Genomic DNA, 19,603 nt, shown 5'->3' with positions numbered 1-19,603 from the left:
CCCTCCCGTCATTGCCAGCTGGCCTCTTAATCAACTACAAATGTGAATTCCAATCCCAAAATATTTCTGGGAGATTTGCCAAACAACATGTTACTTTCGAGATCTCTGCTCTGGTAATGATATGAGCATGTAAAGATGTATCTGATAAAAAAAAGTTGACTCATCTTGTTTATCGTTTTGGATTAGGTTGTTTATCAGCCAAAACAAGCAGGGGAAAGATTGTATTTTTAGTAAGTTGGCAGGAAAGAGCAAGTAATTCTCAGTACACCTGCAAAAGTGAAGTTAAGCAGATATTGATGAAGATAGGAGAAATTTCTGTGAGAAACATAATGGATTTTCTAATCTGTGATTTTGTGTTCTTAAAATTAATAGTTTTTCAAATACTTTCCAGAATGAAAAAATATATGAAATTCTTTTTTAAGATATATTGATATACTTGAAGAACAAATAATTTTTTAAGTCCGTAGTAATAATATGTTTAAGATGCTGTCTGAAGAAAGAATGACTGACCATGTTCAATTGGTCGAGAAAAGTTAATTTGATTCTCTGTAATAATTGACAAAGCAAGACCCAATCACCTACATAGACTATCTGTAAAGATGCTATTAACAACGGTAGGAAATTACCCGACAAGACTGGTTTGGACCACTGACGCAGATTTCACTGAGCAAATTAATCACTTGCAGACTCTCACAGAAAATGAATCCTGAATTTATTACTCTCAGAAAAGAACGCATCAACTTGGGCAAGTTTGGAAAATCGATACCTTGATTTAGACATGTGCCACTGCTGAGCTGGTAGTCTTAGCTTGTAGAGAATGTGGTGAAATGGCTTTCAAGATTGCTTAGGAAAAAATATGGAGACCTTTTAAGTCACAAGGCTGTGACATGGATATTTATGATGTGGTTGATAGCAACATTAATTTCCACACAACGGTTGAAGACTTAGCCTGTTGATAATTTGCCTGGTGTAGAATGGCTGGGTGCTTGCATTTTGCATGGGTAATCTGGTGTTAATGTAATAAGTGCAACCCCTTAGGGTGTAACACCTTCAATCTGCTTCACAATCACAATAGCCTCTAGGTATTGATTTTTTGGAGTGAAATATTTCCACCAGAACAGAATTACTTCAGCTGGGTATGGATTTGAAGCAACTTCGAACAGTATTGGTTTCTGAATACCATATAGAAAATACATTCAATAGCTTATATGTAAAGGATTTAATATTGCAAGTCTGTATGAAAACATGAGCTATCTCATTCACACAAAAATGTACTTGACACTGTGTTAATGTCAGGAGTGGACATTATGTTCAATAGCCCATGAGCTTAATCCCTTGTAGGTTTCAGCTGTCTGGCAATCACATATTGAATGTCAGCACTGCTTTCTCAGATCACCAATAGAGAAATTAAGATTAATTCCTCCAAAATTGAAAAATGACTGATTGGGAACTAGACTAGTAATCCTTTATTGATCCCAGTTTTGAATTGCCATAGCATTGAAGAGAAGAATCAATTATTTACTACAATCAATTGAAGTAAACACCAATCTGGACTGGGTCCCAGACAGGAGAACGAGTCTGTAATCTTGTTTTGGCAAATACCACACATTATTTAGTTGATAGTTAAGCTGTTGGTAGTTATCTGGTCACCGGGCTGGCCTCCTGTGGAAGATAACCTCCAGGGGAGATCCTTGTCCCCTAGCTTGGAATTGATTTTCTGTACTTGAACCTTACACCACTGTGATAAGGCATAGCCAGGTCCTAACACTGTGTGTAACAAATTTGTGTAGGCCCATTGTTAACCAAGCAGGCTGTCTGGTGTACGCTGCATTCAAGCACCTGATCAGACACGGCACAAACACAGCAGTCAGGCAATTTCCCACTTACAGCCCAGTATCAGTCGTGCTCTGCTCATTTGCGCTGGTGTTATCAGCACTCTGCAGAGACCCAAGACAGACCCGGATAGGGAATATGAAAATAACCTGTGCTAAGCCCAGGGTGAATAAAGAAAGGTGTGTTCCCTGACCTTTGTGGGTTGATGACGTGAGCCGCTCAAGATGTCAGAGAACATGGCAGTCACACTGTGAGTCATATGCTGGCCTACCGACTGGCTTTCTTTGTTGGTTTCAGTCACTACTACAAGTTCACGGATGTGAAGTTGATGTTAGATGTAGCGTGGTTGCTTGGCCCTCATGGATTTCAGTGGTAAGAGAGTTGAATCTGATTTCTCTTTCTTTTATCCAGTTGTGGACTCCATACTTCGAGGTGTTGAAATTGGAATTACACCTCGTCGCAGACCCAGACATACCCATAATAATAACAAGGAGCAGCAACAGGTGAGTGGCAGTATTTTACACTTATCAGGATAACACTAACTAGCATTAATAACTTGGTTGCATTGTGATGTATCAGCGACTCATCTGTTAGTACAAGATTTATCAAATGTCTTTTATAGATACATATACTTTCAGTATTCAGAAACTTGAACTGATTTGGCTATGTTTATAGACAAACCTGTAGGAAGTTAGTGTTTTGGAGATTTGGTATTTATAAATATACTAACTGTGGAGAGCAGTTATGTTTTAAAGAAAGGTATGTTTGTAGGTGCAACTTTAAGGTCGAGGCCTGATGCCTGATTCTAGTTAAATTCTGTTTGGTCCAATTAGCTCAACTAATTATGTTCCATATATTAACACTTAATTTAGCAGAAAATTATGCAAAGTGCCATGACTCAAAGTTTGGATAATAAAGTCCACTTTTTGCCTCTCCTGTTTGTATTGAATTTGAATTTGTATATATTTAATTTTGAAATTGATCAGTGTTATTACTTTGTATTTGGCTACTGTTTTATTTACCATAGTCTATTATGTATGTTTGTTCGTGCTGTTGACAAAGCTGAACATATAAAATATGACATAGGCATAAGTAGAATCTAATGGGACATGAATGTCTGGTACAGTTTATTGATAGCCTGAACCTGTGGTATAGGATTCCGTTTTGAGATTATTATCTAGCTTATTCATGTATGAGGCCTGAAGGATTGTTCTTCAATCCCCTTCCTGTGTTTGTTATGGAAAGATAATGATCTGTTGAGTGCTTTAACCTGGTGGGCATGCTGTCACCCAATACATCACGTGTGGCGTGGTTGTTTGCACTACAATATGTTTGTTCCAAGTGGCTAACCTCTCAAATATCACCAGCCCCTCCTTGTCTTCTGTCATGACCTGTATCAAAGCTTCAAGATGGCCACATATACCTGATCTTTTGATCCTCAATCCACCCACTGATAAAACCTCACCGACACTCATTCTCTTACCATTTCCCTTCCACAGATCCCAGGGCCCACCTCCCAACCAACAACCCACCCCCACCAACCCCCACCAACAGCCCATGCCAGACCTTGTTTTTGATAACTAAGACCATGCTTGTGGAGTAGGCAGGAGTGTCCTGCCTGACTACTTGGTGAATCAACTCTGAAATACACATCCGCACTACTGAAGGGGTTTATGTTTACTTCAGTGTTTTTGGATGATGAACAACTGTTAACCTCATTCCACCAGCTTCAATTTTCTCAGTGTACTTGTCACTCTACAGCACTCCCTGTCAAGGTCTATAGTTTTCAACACATTAAAATGTTTAAGTGAACACTTTCAGCTGTGTCTACAGATTGATATTGGATTCATTGTTACTGGCCTGTTTTCTTTCAGATAATTATTTTGAATATTTTGAACATCCTTCCAGTTAAATCATCTGTCAAACCGTTTTGAGACTTGTTTCAATGTCTATGGGTCTTGTGATGAAAGTGGGTCCGGAAATATATTTTTTTACTTTATGTCTTAAATGTATTTGAATCTAGGAACCCTGAAAATATTTAACTTTTAAACATTAAGGTTATCATTGCCCCTTGACTTTCATCCTTGATTTATCCACTGAAAGTTCTACAGGTTTTTTTTGTTAATGGTTCCCAGTCTGTGATCAGTTATGATTGCAAAATAAGGTGCAGATGACATGTAATATTTCCTTAAAATTGAAGTATATTGGGAATGTCATGCTGTCACTAATATGATAAGATCTAATAGTAAAATCAATAGCTTTTGATGACCTTAAGTAATGGTTATAAGCTCCACGGTGGTCTGGCTGACTGTACCACATCACCTCGACCAGATACCCTACAGTTTCCTGTCTCAGTCTTTTAGAGGCAGTAGCAGCAACAGCAGCTGTAGGGAGCTACACTGAGTTACCTTCGTCTCCAGCCCCTCTTCAATGCAACCATTATTACAGATCATTCATGCAAACTCTGCTCACATCATCATCACAGGACACATTAACCGAGATAGTTTATGTTTTTAGCACAACTTGAGTATTCTGTGAGGTGAAGCAAGTGCTTGTTGCCCCTATCTGAGGATATAGGCAGGATGTTAATGGATGTCTGAAGCTGAAATTAATGTTGTGTGTATGGATTTATCATGGCTAGTCTAGTTTCCCGACCAGAAATCAATAAAAGGACGACAATCTGATAGCTTTTGATCAAGGAAATTATTCGGTGTGGTCGTCTAGCACAGGTTGATTGATGGATTTTGAACCGACTAATACTACTTGTGTAAACAAATTTTTTAACTGTTCTCTTTTCACAACTCTGATGTGGAGAAATCTCCTTGAATCTAGACAAATGAACACATTACTAGGTAAGCAATCTTCTGGTCTTGTAGTTGTTATGCTTCTCTTAAGAGTATTTCCTTCAACAAAGTCTCTCCTGAAGTTTTTATTGTAAATGTCACTGCATTATTTCCACTAATGTTTTTTGAAACTTTAAAAACTGTAAGCCTATGCCTCCGCATGTAATGAGAAATTTAGATGATCTGATATACAGTTGACATTTACCAAACTGAACTGAAATCCAAACAGTTACCTTTGATATTACTGTACAAAGATAGCAAGTTATGTTTCCATCAATCATGTGAAACCCTACAAGATATTTGATACAGTGCTATAAATAAGTAAGCTTATCTACTATGGCAATGTTACTAATTATGTTTAGGAAAGCCACATTAATGTTGGATAAGGTTGTAGAGTGTACAAGCGGCTTGGTAGTAGTATCCTGAATGCCAATACAAGCCACTCCTCAAAAACAGGGCATTGAGGTTACCACAGGAAATATTTCCTTCTCCTTTGTAAAGAACGCCACCTGCTGTCTTGGGGGAAAATAATACCTTGTGAGTCATGTTGTCTATCCTCATTCATGCTTGGGAACACTGCTATGTTGATGACCCAATGGGAGTGGATGGGTCGAGGTTGGTGAGAGGGGGACTAACAGACATGTATCAATTATGTAGTGCCTAGTATCATTATCACTTGCATTGTTCCATTGACATTTCGGTGCTGGTAAGCACTTTCACAATGGTTCTGTTAACAACACATCAAGATAGTAACTGCTCCCCTGGTATTTCAATAGTTGTTGATAGTTCTCTTTAGGAGAGGTTTCAGTGAAGTCATATTACAAATTAGTCTGAATTTCAAAAGGACTTTTTGTTAAGTATGTTTCCAGTATTATAAAAATAAGATTCAAACTTTGGGAAAGGTTTTTAGTGATTTGAACATTCATGGATTAAAAAGTATGTTTGAATAACGTAAATTCCCGTTGTGTGTAGAACATAATATAGCCTTATGGCAGGCATTTTGAAGCAGATTTAATTCAATTCGGTGAAGATTGCTTGCATCTTATGGCTTAACATGATCAATGAGGAGTCCAATTACCCTATATTCCTGTAGTCCCTGACTCTCTCCATGCCTGGAGACTTGTTGTGGGCTCTCATTACGCGACCCTCATTATGGCCCGCCAGATGATATCCATTTAGCCATTGCGATATTCTGGTTGCAAACTGACATTTGGGGAGTGAGGTACAGCCACCAACTATGTGTGACATTTGTGGAAAGGAAGATGTGCTGCTGGTTGAATCCGATTATCTGTTGTCCCTCATGTAAATACTGTCGGCTGGAGAATAACTTAACACCTACCTTTTGACCCTTGTCAGCATAGTTGCACTTCAAATATCTTGTGCAGGTGTTCCATTGCAACTTTGATCAGAGAAAGGTTCTGTTTTTTTCGGGTTAGCTGATTTGTTTATTAGGGTTTGTAGTTTTTGTCATTTTGGAGAAAAATATCAGGAGCAACGTCTCTTGCTTGGATTTTATGTGACCAGAGAGAAAAGTGTATTTAGTTCGATGATAGTCGGCCTTTTGGTGTTTCAGCTTTTGTATGGTATTCGGGTCCTTCATGTATCATCAGTTGCAACATTTGAATTTTCATAATAGGTACTAAATTTCTATCTTTTTGTTGATTAATTTTAATGATGTGATTGTGTGTTGTGTTCAAGATCCTAGAATTATTCCCCAGATGGTTATTAAAACACATTTTGGTTTCTCACATTGATATTCCCACAAGGTCACCAGAGTGGTAATAGTCTTGACTCAGTTCATCAAAGACAAAAGTTGAAATTTCAGAAATGACATTTGCTGTGGTAATTAAGCCACATGAAATATAGAATCCTGTACCCTCATGCAATGGCGGTCTACTGAATTGTTTCATTAGGCAATCTTTCACAAGAAACAAAGACAGGCAGTGGCTGAGACAATGGATATCAATTATTAAGCATTTCATTGAGGCTCCTTTGTTTCACTCCCTTCAATACAAGCTCAGCCCAATGGTGGTTTTCCTCTATCAGTTATGTACTGCAAAATGAGTCCTAAATGGTTTCTTCTATTGCATTGTCATGTAAAGAGGGAAAGTTATTTCTTTTTTTGTGGCTTCTAAAGGTAAGCAGCATGATCTTTTATGTTGACTAACCAAATCTGTTTTTCATTCTGTTTGCTCATCTGAATGAAACATCATTTTTTTTATAAATATATTTGAATTATTAAGATTAATCCAGTGTAACCCATTTAAAGACAGATATCAGATGGCTTGTTGAAGGTACAAGTGAAAGGGGACTGGAAGAAAATACTTGTATTTGCTGGTACAATATTAAGATTGAATGTCGTGTTGAACTTTGAGCAGACTAGATTAGATCTTAGCTCCCTGAGGCAATGGAGGTAACGGAGACCCATTGTTCAAATTTGACATCTCTTTGTATATCAACAATTTTGACATGTATAAATTTATGTCAATATGCCAAAAAATAGCATGGTTATGAAAAGTTATAGCGAGCATCAGGGTATGTTGAATATTGACTCATATCATGAACATTATTATTTAATCGTTTTATAAACATTACTTATTTAATTTTGATAACAAAGTGTATCATGAAATATGGCAGTTATCCTAATGGAAATCTATCCCCCAAAATAGCAAGGTGTACTTCAATTGGTTATGGGAACTAGGGCTGGCTGTCAACATAGATCATAGAGATCGATAATCATTAACTAAATATCAATGAATATCGGAAAAGTAACTTTGAGCACATTTGCTAAAAAGTCTGATTGAAATCAACGTATTTCCAATCACTGGTGAGTGGTGACATCTATGCATTGATTTCTTTGTGGACATTTAAGATGTAACAAAACAGTTTCTTTACATCTTCGACAGTTGGCATGATTGACAATATGTCTATTTTGAAAAATTTAGACTTTATTTCATCACAATAGGTTATGGAAAATATCAAACACAATTTACATATCAATAAACAATAATATTCCTTCCCATTGACCATAATGCCAGTTATTGATCTGTTTAGCCAACACTAATGTGAATCATATATATTGAAATGAAGACCTATGTTCTGTTGATGCTTATATGTGGTGGCATGTTGTTTAGGTGAGCTATCACTGACAGCTCAAACTTGCTATCTAAAGAGTTATCAGGCCTTGTGTGGTTTGCTTTGTTAATGGTTGAAGGTGCCTTTGAGTCCCTATCTGTGCTTGTTTAACATGCAGGTCAAGCGGTGACGCAGTAACAGCACGCAGCTACTTGGTTGCAGGATGTGGTTGTTACGCCTATTAACTGTCCTCGGATTCAAAATATCCAGTCTTGCTTGCCTACCTACCTAGTGTAAGGTCCCTCAAGGAGTTGCCCTATCCATTTAGGCTGAATAGCTCAATAGTAATCTAAGCCTTTTTACTAAGTTTAGCTTGGCTGTCTGTGTGATCGTGTTGCCTAGCAACAAGCTTTGAAGGGCAAAAGGTCATCTACTGAATACACAAGGCCCTTGAGCCTTCAGTATTTACTGAGTCTTTCAAAGTGGGTCACTCTACAAGTCTGTTGTTCTCAGGTCAAAAGCTATACATCACCTTTGTACATTCACATAAGTAAATAAAAAGCCCCTATACACAATTAAAGCATTGACTGGTTGAGTTTAACAGTTATTGAAAGACATGAACGTGGGGTGGGCTGACTAGCTGCGAGCTGGAACCATTTGAATCAGTGACAACCTGTGATATCTTGTCAAGCTTGGTATACCTTTCAATCAAAGGAGACAAGGTTTTCTGTGTGATTAGTTAAATATTGAGTTCCATATCTCTCGTGTTATTCTTGTGTGGTAGCCCCCTGGTAACTGATCTGCAGGTACAGTAGGTTTATGTTCTTATTTTAGTTCAATTGTCCACACATAGTCTTTTCAGTGTCAGCTGTGATTACTCCATGTAAGGTATGCAGTTCACGTATTTATAAAAATATCCCAATAGTTGTGAATGAATTGTTAATGATTGTATTCTTATGGCTGTAATATTGATAAAGTAATACAATATTTAGTTTTGATGATCTATATATATATTTTTTTAAAGTATCTTATGAAAGCTTCATAATCAATATTTACTGATTGTCCATGGTCTCGGCTGTTTTGTAATGCTTTGAACTGTGATATTTACAATGTACATGTTTAAACAGACATTCCAGGAAATTAGCTCATGATGTACGGTCATAATCAATTTCTCAGCATGCTGGATACCCGCATTGTGATATTAAGGCATGGGTAATATTGATGGGATTAGTATCATAGGCTGGCCATCTGCCGCGGTGTGTAAGAAGTCTGGGTTGATTAGCAAGGTGCATGGTCTCCTGTAGGTTTGTTGTGAGGATGGTGGATGGCAGGAGTACAGGAAGTGTCCTTCTAGAGTATTGATATGCAGGTGCTCTAGTCTTTGTCGGGCACTGGGGAGGTGGAGGCTGTGGTATTGATCAAGGCCCCAATCAATTAGTTTAGTTTAGAGAAATGGCAACATGAATAATCCATTATGCTGACAGCATTACCTGGACACAGCCATAATGACTTTCAGCCTTCATTAAACACCACACAAGCTTCTATCTGCCCAAGGTTAATTCCATCTTGTCTGTATGTAGCTTCAGTTTGTTGGCTCAGATGGTTGTTTGATTTATGCTTATGTTGGGTGATATTTTAATTTCAATCATTTTATATGTTTTGCTTTGAAAAAAAGTATTGTTTTGTTGCAATGATTTAATTTTTAAGTTAAAAAAATATATTGAAACCTGTGCTATGGTTTCTCTTATTTCTGTAACAGATTTGAGGCAAGATCAGAGATGCGATAAACATTCTTTGGATAATATGAAGCGATGTTCTAACTCTAAATAGGTTGGTTTCGTTTCACTGAGACAATCTTCCATTCATGTTTAAGAGCAGCAGCTGTAGAGCTCACCTATGTTTTTCCTCCAGCTGTTATGTATTTCAATCCAAGCAAGACAGGTGTATGGTTAGTGCCTAGTAAGAGCCGATTTATTACGCTGTTGGCCGACTTGAATCCCAACTGCATCTCCTCGATCCTGTAACACGGAGATAGGTGTCAGCTGATGTTGTTTTCTAACAGCATGACTAACTAGAGAGAAGGTGTGTGGTATTCTATCTCACTGATAACGGCTCCCTTTTACTCAACTTGACAGCCAGCCATTCCCCAACTAAATAAGACCGCATCCTAGGCTAAGATAGACGGTCGCTCTGGATTGGAAATGGGCCTGTTTGCTTTTCTGTGTTAACTTGACCTTTGATCCTTCTGCCTACCTTCCTTTAGTCAATTGAGTCGGTTGCACTGAACTAGTCATTCATCCAGTTTCAATTTGTGGACTTGCACTCCGTAGTGTTCAGCGCTGAATTGATTCCCACTGTAATTATCAGTGATGACAAATGTAGTAGAATCTGTTCAAGGTTTTGCATGAAACTCAGCTGTGCATGTAATTTAAAGGATGAATGAATTGCAGTGTTAGCTCAATTACGATCAAATCGGCAGGTCTGGCAAAGTGCTCCACAGTGCCCAAACTAACTGTCTTATCTGGATTATTGTTTATGAAATGATTTGAGCAATTAACCTCGAGCTATGGAGAAGGTTGTTATTGTGGTAAAAATATTGAAACAAATCTGATTAAGTCTTGGCAGGGGAGAACATTCCGAGAATCTGCATCTGATGGAAACCAGATAAACATTCAATGATTTATGAGTTGCTGTATCTAGAGACCTTGTCTCTAATGGAAGAGCTTTTGTAAGCTTTGATTAGTGAAATGTGCCAGCATCAATCCCCCTTGAACACACCTTATTGATTTTTCTACAACAGTTCGGACAGGCACAATCATATATATTTAACATCCCTGAGATGACCCCCAAGTTTGTATGGTAGTGTACGCAGCAGTAGCTATCTCCTACACTAACTCTCAATACTACCCCAGGCAGAGTATTAGCATAATAAAGCCCTTTCAAAGAGCAGAAGGCTTCAGATTAGTTTCACACTGTTATGGCAATGAATAGCCAAGCAAGAAGCCAGCTGAGGTTAGAGAAATGGCTGTGTGTGAGAGAGACGAGGAAAGCAGGTCAGGTGCGTGAGGCTTAGCCTGCTTAGACTATCCTTGCTGTATGATTTACAGCTGGTCCATGCTTGGCAGGGAAGGCAGGGCAGGGAGCTTTTATTTATCTCACTGCTTTACAGCCCTTGTTGTTATTCTGGGGAAAACCTAGAGGCATTACTCAATGTGATCCCATTTGCCACAGTAGTGTGTGCCGTTATGTAACCCAAGGTAACATAGCTCCAGGGTGCTCATATTCAAGTGTTGCTCATTAGGTCTCACTCCATTTGGGTTGTGAATAGGACAGGGCTGTGATCATGTCTGCTCTGACAGTGTTGCCCATGGAGAGGGGAACAGTGCAAATCTAGGTCTCATATGTTATGCTGTTAAAAAGTTTGTGAGTGGTCCGAGGCCTGCTAGGTAGTGATGTACTTTGGCTGTGGGCCAAGACACTGACAAGTTTGGATAAGCGCTGAAGGATCCATTTACCCCTGTTTGACATTCCTGTGAGCTAGCCCGCCAAACAGGCCTGAAGGTCACATGTTGTTGAGAGTTCGCCAGACTCGGTCTATTGTCTGAGTTGGCGGGGCAGCATGCAGTGGAGTCTACCAGTCACAGCTCTCGCTCGCCACAGGATAATGTAGGCTACAGATTACATGGAATAACACTTGTTGTGTATAGATTGTGCTGAAGCGGGGTGTAATGATTATTTTAACTGCCATTGTAGGCTCACTTCACTCGCCGTCAACCCCCTTGCAATCCGGCCACTCCAACTAATACACCAGTGATTCGACCTGTCATCAGTGGAGGCCGAAATAGTAAAACACGACAGAGACATACCTCGGGAAGCAGTACACCAGGAGAGCAAGAGAAAGGTGAGTGCTCTAATCTTGGTTTGATACAAAGTTCAAAGGTGTCTGGTTTAAGCGTTATCATCACTCGCTTGTACCAGTCAGCTCGTCTACCGAGCTGTAATCGCTTACCCATACACGCTCTCACATTTTTGTCGATTGTATGCTGTCGTGTTGATCAGTAAGGTGCTTTATTTTGTGATTCATGCCTTGTGGAATAATGGCTGTGACATGCTGTTAGATGGAGACATCTCATCGTTGTGAATCAATAACATGGATGGAGTGGATTTACTCAGCTGCTTATGCCCTGCCTAGGATAGCAAGCTCAGCTGCCCACATTTGGTTCTGTTTACAAGCTTCCTGTGTATTCGTAGAAATATGCAGACCACATACTCGGGAATTTCAACTCTGTGCCAAATAATGTAATACTTTTGGCAAGGTAAAGTGAAATATTTGTCTAATTTGTTTGAGAAAATCTTTGAAAATGAGTTCCTTTTGGCTGATTTTTTGATTGACAACTTAACTGAATTTGAATTTTTGTTGATAAAACCCAGCTGCTACAGTATGGTATTTGGTGCAATATTTCTTGAATGGAAATCAATAGATATTGTGTTAAAAGATGTAATATGCACACACTTGAACATGATATTCTATATGGGGACTGGTGCAGACAAATCCCTATTGTTTGAGGGGCAGCCATCAGTTTGCTTGCAAGCTGTCATGTTTGTAAATGAACAAAGTTGGAGGTCACGAAACTAAATAGTGGCTGGTGGCAGCAGGGCTCACATTCCCACATTGATAAATGGGTGGCTGTCCATTGTCACAGCTTTATCACAGTGATAAGGCCACACTCCCCCAGTCAGCATTGTTTAGGTCAGAGCTACTCAGAGTGCGGAGGTAGGACCCACTGTACAGGGTTACATGACCTAATCTTTTAACCCCCATTGTTCCAGATGAAAATGTTATTGAAATTTATCTGCAATTGAAGCTCATAGAAATTCATAGTTCTGAATCATTTGGTTTATTGTGGTAAATATTTGAGTTGTGAATCAAATTTTAAGTTGTATTGAGACTATTCAGCCATAAGTACTGAAAGTACTAAGTATGTGTCCACATCAATAAAGGAAATATATGTTGTAACTATATGTAGTTGTGGTAACTGTGTGTATTCCTAGTAACACAATTCTGTTCTCACATCTTCACAGATGTGTGTTTGTGTTAATTCTACTCAACCTGCTGTGAAATACATGTATTCACACCTAAAAACTGCTGTTGGAATGGTATAGATGTGAGTGTTTCCTCCATCCAGGCCAACCATTAACTCCTGCATATGGACCTAATAGCAGTGTATCTCTCTCACAGAAGCAAATAGCTGCAATATTCTGCAGCCTAGCCAGATGGTTTATGTGGAGGCAGACCATAAGCGAATTTCGCCTTTTCCTCACTTGATACCATCCCCTGAAGATTGTAATTGACCAGGCGAGTTAATGTGCTACTCTGAAGGGTTTGAGATTTTCCAGACATCGTGTCTGTCTTGATAAGAGCGTGGAACTCATTTATCCCTGGGATATCAAAAGGAAGGAGTAGATGTGTGTACTGTTTACTTGTGTGTGTAGGCTGTCTTATTATGGTCACACATGGTGTGGGCCTAACAAAAGATCCCTTGATGCTCCATTCAGCCCTGACTTTTGATGACTCGATATTTTCACTTCAGCAATTTTGAAGCCTTCTCTTGTGTAAAAAAAAGCGTTTACAGTAACATGCTTGTTTAGTCATGTTTGGATCTAAAAATATCTTGATTCCTCCTTTCCTGTATGATTGGCCGTAAGTCAGAGCAGATAACTAGTTGCCAGCCAGCAGGTGTTATGGCTACTGAAGCGGAACTGTTAACTCAGGAACGTACACAGACAGGCTTTCACATAACTCATCCCATTACACACAGACCTGTCCGCCCAAACCTCACTTCTTGGACACAGCTGAAGGCTGAAAGGTCGTAACCTTCAGCAGCCCTGCAGATTGAAACAGCTGGCTTGGTATTGTGTTCTGATATGTATTTGGATATTGTTTGAGTATAAATTTGATTGATTTTCCTAGTTTGTAATTTGAGTAAATGTTGTTGAAGAAGAGAATTTAATTTCGTTAACGCACCTGTTTCAGTTCCAGAAAAAGCTCCAGTGAAATCTAAACAGCTAGTTTCAAAGGAAAGGAAGAGAAAGAGCGAGGATCAGGCTGAGGAGATAAAACGTTCTGCATCCCCAGGGAAACGCCAGAAAAACACGAATGAAGCTGATAAACCTGAGTCTCCTGTACCAGAGAGTACAGAGACTATTAAAAACAAAGTGAAAGTTCCTTCAGAGGAAGACAGTGTGAAAGAGAGTCGGGTTTTAAAGTTAAAACACAGACGCTCTAAAGAAAGTGTTGGGATTACTTGTGTTAGCAAACCCACAAACAATATACCAAAAGATAATAATCAGCATAAAAACTCAACAAAAACTGACCTTCCTTTGAAGGTCAAGGACGCTGTGAGTAAGCCTAAGAATTCTGAAAACAGGAAGTTAAAGAGCGAGAAGATCAGATTGGCAGCAGTCAGTGACTCTAGTGAAAGCAATGAGATCAGGAAGGAAACTGTGTCTGATAACCCCGTAGTGAAAGCAGGGGAAAATGAGTCAAAATCAACTGATAGTGTGAAAATAAACCATCTGCTCTCATCTGACGGGAAGCCAAGGCAGCAGGAAGCAGTGGTGGACGATAATATGCACTTCAAGAAACAATTACTCATTAGTTCAGGGCAAAATCATCAACCATCTCTTGCTAATATTGACTTGCAAAGACCATTGACTGACCAAGTGACCAAACTTGCTAAGGCTGAGAATATATCATTGAATGGTGATGGAAAATCTTCATCTGAGATCAACCGCAACTCAGAGGCAGCTACTTCCATGGCTGAAATCTCATCAGAAAAGAGTGACAAAATGGAAACAAAACCTCAGGCTTTGAGTCCAGATAGGTCTCGGGATAGTTTCACAAGTAGTGTGCAGTCACACTTTAATGCCATTGCACCACGTAGCAATACTACAACACCTGCCACAGAAGACAGGTCAGACTCCAGAGAAAGGTCAGACTCTCGTGCCAGTGATGAGCGCTATTATTCAGGATATCATGAAGAAAAGAGACCTAGTTCTCGTCTAGACGATCTCAGAAGTTTAAAAAACAGTCCAGCATCTAGTCCATTAATAGTGCTTGGAAACGAACCTGTTCATCCATATAGAGACCCTGAGTTGATGCGAAAAAATCCTGTGCAAAGTAATGTATTAGCGCATCCAAAGACAATGACCCAGCCTACATATCAAAGTGTGCACAACCCAGTGCCAGCTCCTATACCTGGCATCCCTGTCTCTTCCTCATCCCTCTCCTCCCACCCCATCTCCCACACACTGCTTACCTCCCTTCCTTACCACCATCAACTCAGTTCCTTGAACCCAATCTCTCACCCACTCCCTCTACCTCATTCATACCCTAGAGAGTTGGATGCATTCACAGCACGGGGACTTGTGGCACAGCAGCAGCAACAGCAGCTTGCAGCAATGCACCAGTTACAAAATGCGCATTTAATGCAACTACCTTATTCTCATCGTAGAGTGAGTCAGTTGGAACTGTTATGGCAGCAAAAATTCCCTTCAGTGCCCATTCCTCCTCCATGGGCTCTTGCTAAACACCAAGAGGAGCTAATTGGGGAAGCAACTAGGGAAATGGAACGGGAACGCATGGAACGGGAACGAGTGGAACTAGAACGGATAGAACGAGAAAGGATCGAAAGAGTGGAACGGGATCGGAGGGACAGGGAACGCAAAGAACAGCGGTAAGCTTCTCTTAATTTTTTAATTATTTGTGAGATAATTTCAGTTGAAGTTGACCTGAAATGTCAACAATGTTTGAAGTTTGGGGGTAATCCTTGCCATAACCTTGTTCAAAATTTGGGGAGGTCTCTTGATTAAAATACTGTAACAGCAAACCTAAAATACCTGAGGACTGCTTTAATTTTGTTGGTCATGATGATTTTTGCATCGAGTTGATGATTATGATCATAATGAAATGAGTAAGAGTGTCTCTAATATTGGTCTCACTTTGTGTGGCAAGTTCTTGCTTGTGTCTCTGATGTTTATAGGAGGTCATGCAGTCTTGTAACACATCGGATATGTAGCTCCATAACTGGCAATGTTCCACTGATAACATCTTATCCCTGAAGTAAACATTCTTATATGAATCCCCATATAATCGCCTTCCCAGCAGACAACAATAGCCTGTATTCTCATCCATTGTCAAGCCCATTTTAAACCAATTACAGCATAAGCTATTGAACCTAGTAAATGTTTGATAACATTACTCCACAAAGGAGGTCCAACTGCAGACTTAATTATGGCAAATTAAGCTTGGGCAGATTCAGTGATCACGCTGAAGGGATGGTGGCTGATTGTACCCTGACCTGTGACATAACAACTCAAACAATACTGGAGCCAGTTGAGGCTCTGGCTGCCAAGTTGGACACCTTGGAGAAAATGACTCACGAGTGTAAACATTCTTGAGTTGACAGGATTAGTGAGTGATTTATTCTGGGCCAGGCCTCCCTTGGTCTGCTTTAATGGGTGGGCTAGCCTGGAACTGCTGGGTATTGTGTAACTCCCCCTTGTGTAAAGGTTAGGGTAGGGCTGATTGAGCAGGTTTGCATGCAAGTCTACTGGGCCAGTCACTGGTATTTCCTGTCACAAGCATGATAACATCTTGCAATATTGCCAGCTTTGTTTATCGGGAGATCGCATGTTACTGGGGTACTGAAAAACATGGTTCTGCATGTCAAATAGAGATATTTTCAGGTTGGAAAGATATTATGACATTTTGTGCAAGCATATGTTTGTCAGTTGTGGTGGTTTACCTTTGGCTATCATGTAAATACTGAGTGTATGCTAATGTGTTGATTTTAGAGTTAATCCCATGACCATTTGATCTGATTAGCTTGTTTACGTTATGCTGATGCTGCAAATTCCTGCAGATTTTTTTGGGGGGTCAATAATTGATGATTGTAATGTTACATAGTGAGAGATATTTATGTCATGTACCTTTTAAACTTGATGAATAGAGATCCACTTCACTTCACTTCACTTCACTATGCCTTGAACTATTGAGCATTCATTATTCCTCCTAGACCAGTTTTGTCACAGTATGTACTCCTATCCACAGTGCATTACTCGATAAATATATCTAGTGTTGAACCCACACGACAGCACAGCAGTTGCTGTGTCTCAGAAATCAATACACAATGAAACCATCAAGATAAGATTTTGAGAATGAGCTATAGCCGTGACTACAGCCAGACAACGCCACATTAATATTCAATGAGAATAGCTAGCACTAGCTCACAGCACCTTGGTGATATGGTGGACATGGCATGGCAGTTGTTTGTCCCCGTCTCCATCAGTGAACATTGCTGTAGTGTTTGGCGGTCTGTAGATGCTTAGGTGAGTTAACAATGAAAGTATGGCGGCTGGTACAACTTTGAGGTCAGAATGGCTTTGTGTTCAGCCTTCAGCTTCTCTCTAGCTGAGCAGACGAGCAGGCAGGCAGCCATATTGATTGAGGTCGGGATGGCGGGCACCAGCTTGTGAAATAGTGAATCTAACTAATGGAGGATAGCCGGAACTATTTTCTAGTCTCTGGGAGCTTCCTTTTGGATTTGGGCTGGATATGAGTAGGTACTGTTTAGTTGTTGATATACAAAACATGGGCATTGTGTGTGTGGTTTTCGAATGACCTTGACAGAGGCTGGGTGCAGCTGATATAACAGCAGTTCGAACATGTGCTTCCATGGGCCCGTTGAATGCCTTGTTTGTTTGTAGAGAGGAGCATGCTGAACCATTGCTTCACCCAGGGCTTTTAGAGTCCCCCCTCAGCTTTCTTAAGCATCATAACCACCTTTTTAGCTATTTTGCATTCCTACTGTCAATTTACTGGCTGTATTACTACTATTGCTTTGTGGATTTGCTTTTTTAATTGATTTATTATAATGAGATTGTATATGTTTTAGAAAGGGTGTAATATTCTCTCTTGTATATGGTGTAAACATCAGCCTAGTCAGTAATTTATGCTGTGGATTATCTGCCATGACATCGCCCTTGCCCTGGGAAATAATTAACAAAGAAGCAATCGGTTTGATGTTGTGAAATTTTGCCTGGAGATAGAGCATTTTGTTGCCTGATAGCCAGGTGTAGGCTTAGTATCTGAGGTGCGAGGGTTTTATGCCATCATAAATCTTGCTCCTGACCTCATTTTGAACTGCATGGGTAACTTACATAAATGCTGTTGGCAGTTAACATTTACGCTTGGCATATTCTAGCGAGTGAGCCCAGGAGTGAAGGTGAAGGTCGTTGTAGCTTGTTGGAGCAAGGTACAGAGTCCACCATGTTGGTCTGTGGGTTTAGCCCGCCATATTTCTCACACAACCCTTGCGTGATTAAGTTCAACACTACGCCTCATTTAGATAGTAGATATGGCCTACATTGTTATTCACAAGTTCAAATCACATGCTGTAGAAAAATATTGTTTACCTTTCTTATCAGTTTTGTTGATATTTCCTATCAAGGTCCTAATATCACTAGCATTCAGATTCATAAATTAGCCTTTGGAAATGTATTGATTATTTATGTCATGCAATTTGTGAATAATGATTATCAAAAGAAGTAAGTAAATGAGTAAGTATGTTGGAAAAAACTGTTTATGTAATTAGTTGTCATTAATGTCCTGAAGAGAAGCTATGACTAAATGTCATGTGAGTGGATGAATATGTATGTGGTTGTTGCAAGGGCAGGACCTAAAGTACAGGCAGCGCTGACATGAGTATGTCAGTGTTAATGTAGTCTTAGGAGGACTGTAGATAAATGAGGTTAGGTTATGACTCAGACAGCTCCTTCTGGCCCCAGGTAATAAAACAAGATTGTGACGGATGGCAGGTGTTAGGACGCCTGCTGCCCAGCTAAGTAGCTCCACGTTATCACGGTACTGTCTTGGTCGGATATTACTTTGAATATCCTTCTACGTCACTTGTGCACCATGTGCGCACGCCATTTTGAACACGATAGTGGATATTTATTATGAAAGACTTTTAGTGTTAAAATAAAAAAAATTTAGTTTCTGAGAAAATCTGTTGTTTTTTTAGTGTTGAATTTATTGGAGGATAAGATTGCAATTGTTGTATCATTACTAGGGTTTAAAGTTGTTGTTTACAGTCTACAAATTACTGGCATCCTTTGGGATGCCTGTAACAGCGTTAGATTCTAGGATCCCAGAATCCCCAAAATTATTAATTGTTAGCATATTAATACAAAAATGATTTGACTCTCATTATTAATTTGAATATTGTTTGAAGAATAATAACTGTCGAAAATGAAACATTTCATAAATGTTGATTGTCAAGTCAAAGTGGTTATATCCAAAAATATTAACTAACCAAACAATAGATACAAAATTATAATATATACTACCATAGGACACATAATGAGAGATTGATGCAGGGGCACATGTACTCTTTATGGCAAGGCTGAGTTGTCAGGTGAAGCCCAGTGTTGGAAGGTTTACTACATATGGTCATATACATTATTGATGTACCTCTTGTACACAGCTGACTGATAAGTGTGTTTAAGGGAAGGCTATCAATCAATTTTGCTGACATCGGCAGAGTAAGATGAGTATATGACGTCAGTACTGCGTAGTAGTGGTGGGGAGAAGGTAGGCATACATTGATCATGCCTGATTCGGGCTGTTGAATGATTTATGCTGCCCTTACATTCAATATACATGACATCAACTACAGGTCAATATTATACAGATGAAAATGTCTTAGATGATATGCTCTCGTTCCTTGTGTTGATTGGGGGGTGTTTTTCGGGTTAGGTGGACAATATTTGCTGCATAAATGTGGTATTTT

General features: G+C 39.5%; 1 protein-coding gene across 2 annotated transcripts in view; it reads left to right on the top strand.

Annotated features, from left to right (window-relative positions):
* LOC139452094 (probable JmjC domain-containing histone demethylation protein 2C) overlaps nt 1-19,603 on the top strand; it is a 102,565-nt gene that overhangs the window by 64,025 nt on the left and 18,937 nt on the right. For both annotated transcript variants that reach the window (XM_071233409.1, XM_071233408.1), the window contains exons 6-8: nt 2,245-2,336; nt 11,505-11,652; nt 13,786-15,487. In XM_071233409.1, coding sequence (XP_071089510.1) covers nt 2,245-2,336; nt 11,505-11,652; nt 13,786-15,487 — 1,942 coding nt within the window. The remainder of the gene's footprint in view (nt 1-2,244; nt 2,337-11,504; nt 11,653-13,785; nt 15,488-19,603) is intronic.

The sequence above is a fragment of the Haliotis cracherodii genome, unplaced genomic scaffold, assembly GCF_022045235.1.
Source record: "Haliotis cracherodii isolate W230 unplaced genomic scaffold, xgHalCrac1.p SCAF_9, whole genome shotgun sequence".
Taxonomy (NCBI): domain Eukaryota; kingdom Metazoa; phylum Mollusca; class Gastropoda; order Lepetellida; family Haliotidae; genus Haliotis; species Haliotis cracherodii.
Note: the sequence above shows the minus strand (reverse complement) of the source record. Positions and strands in the feature narration are given on the sequence as shown.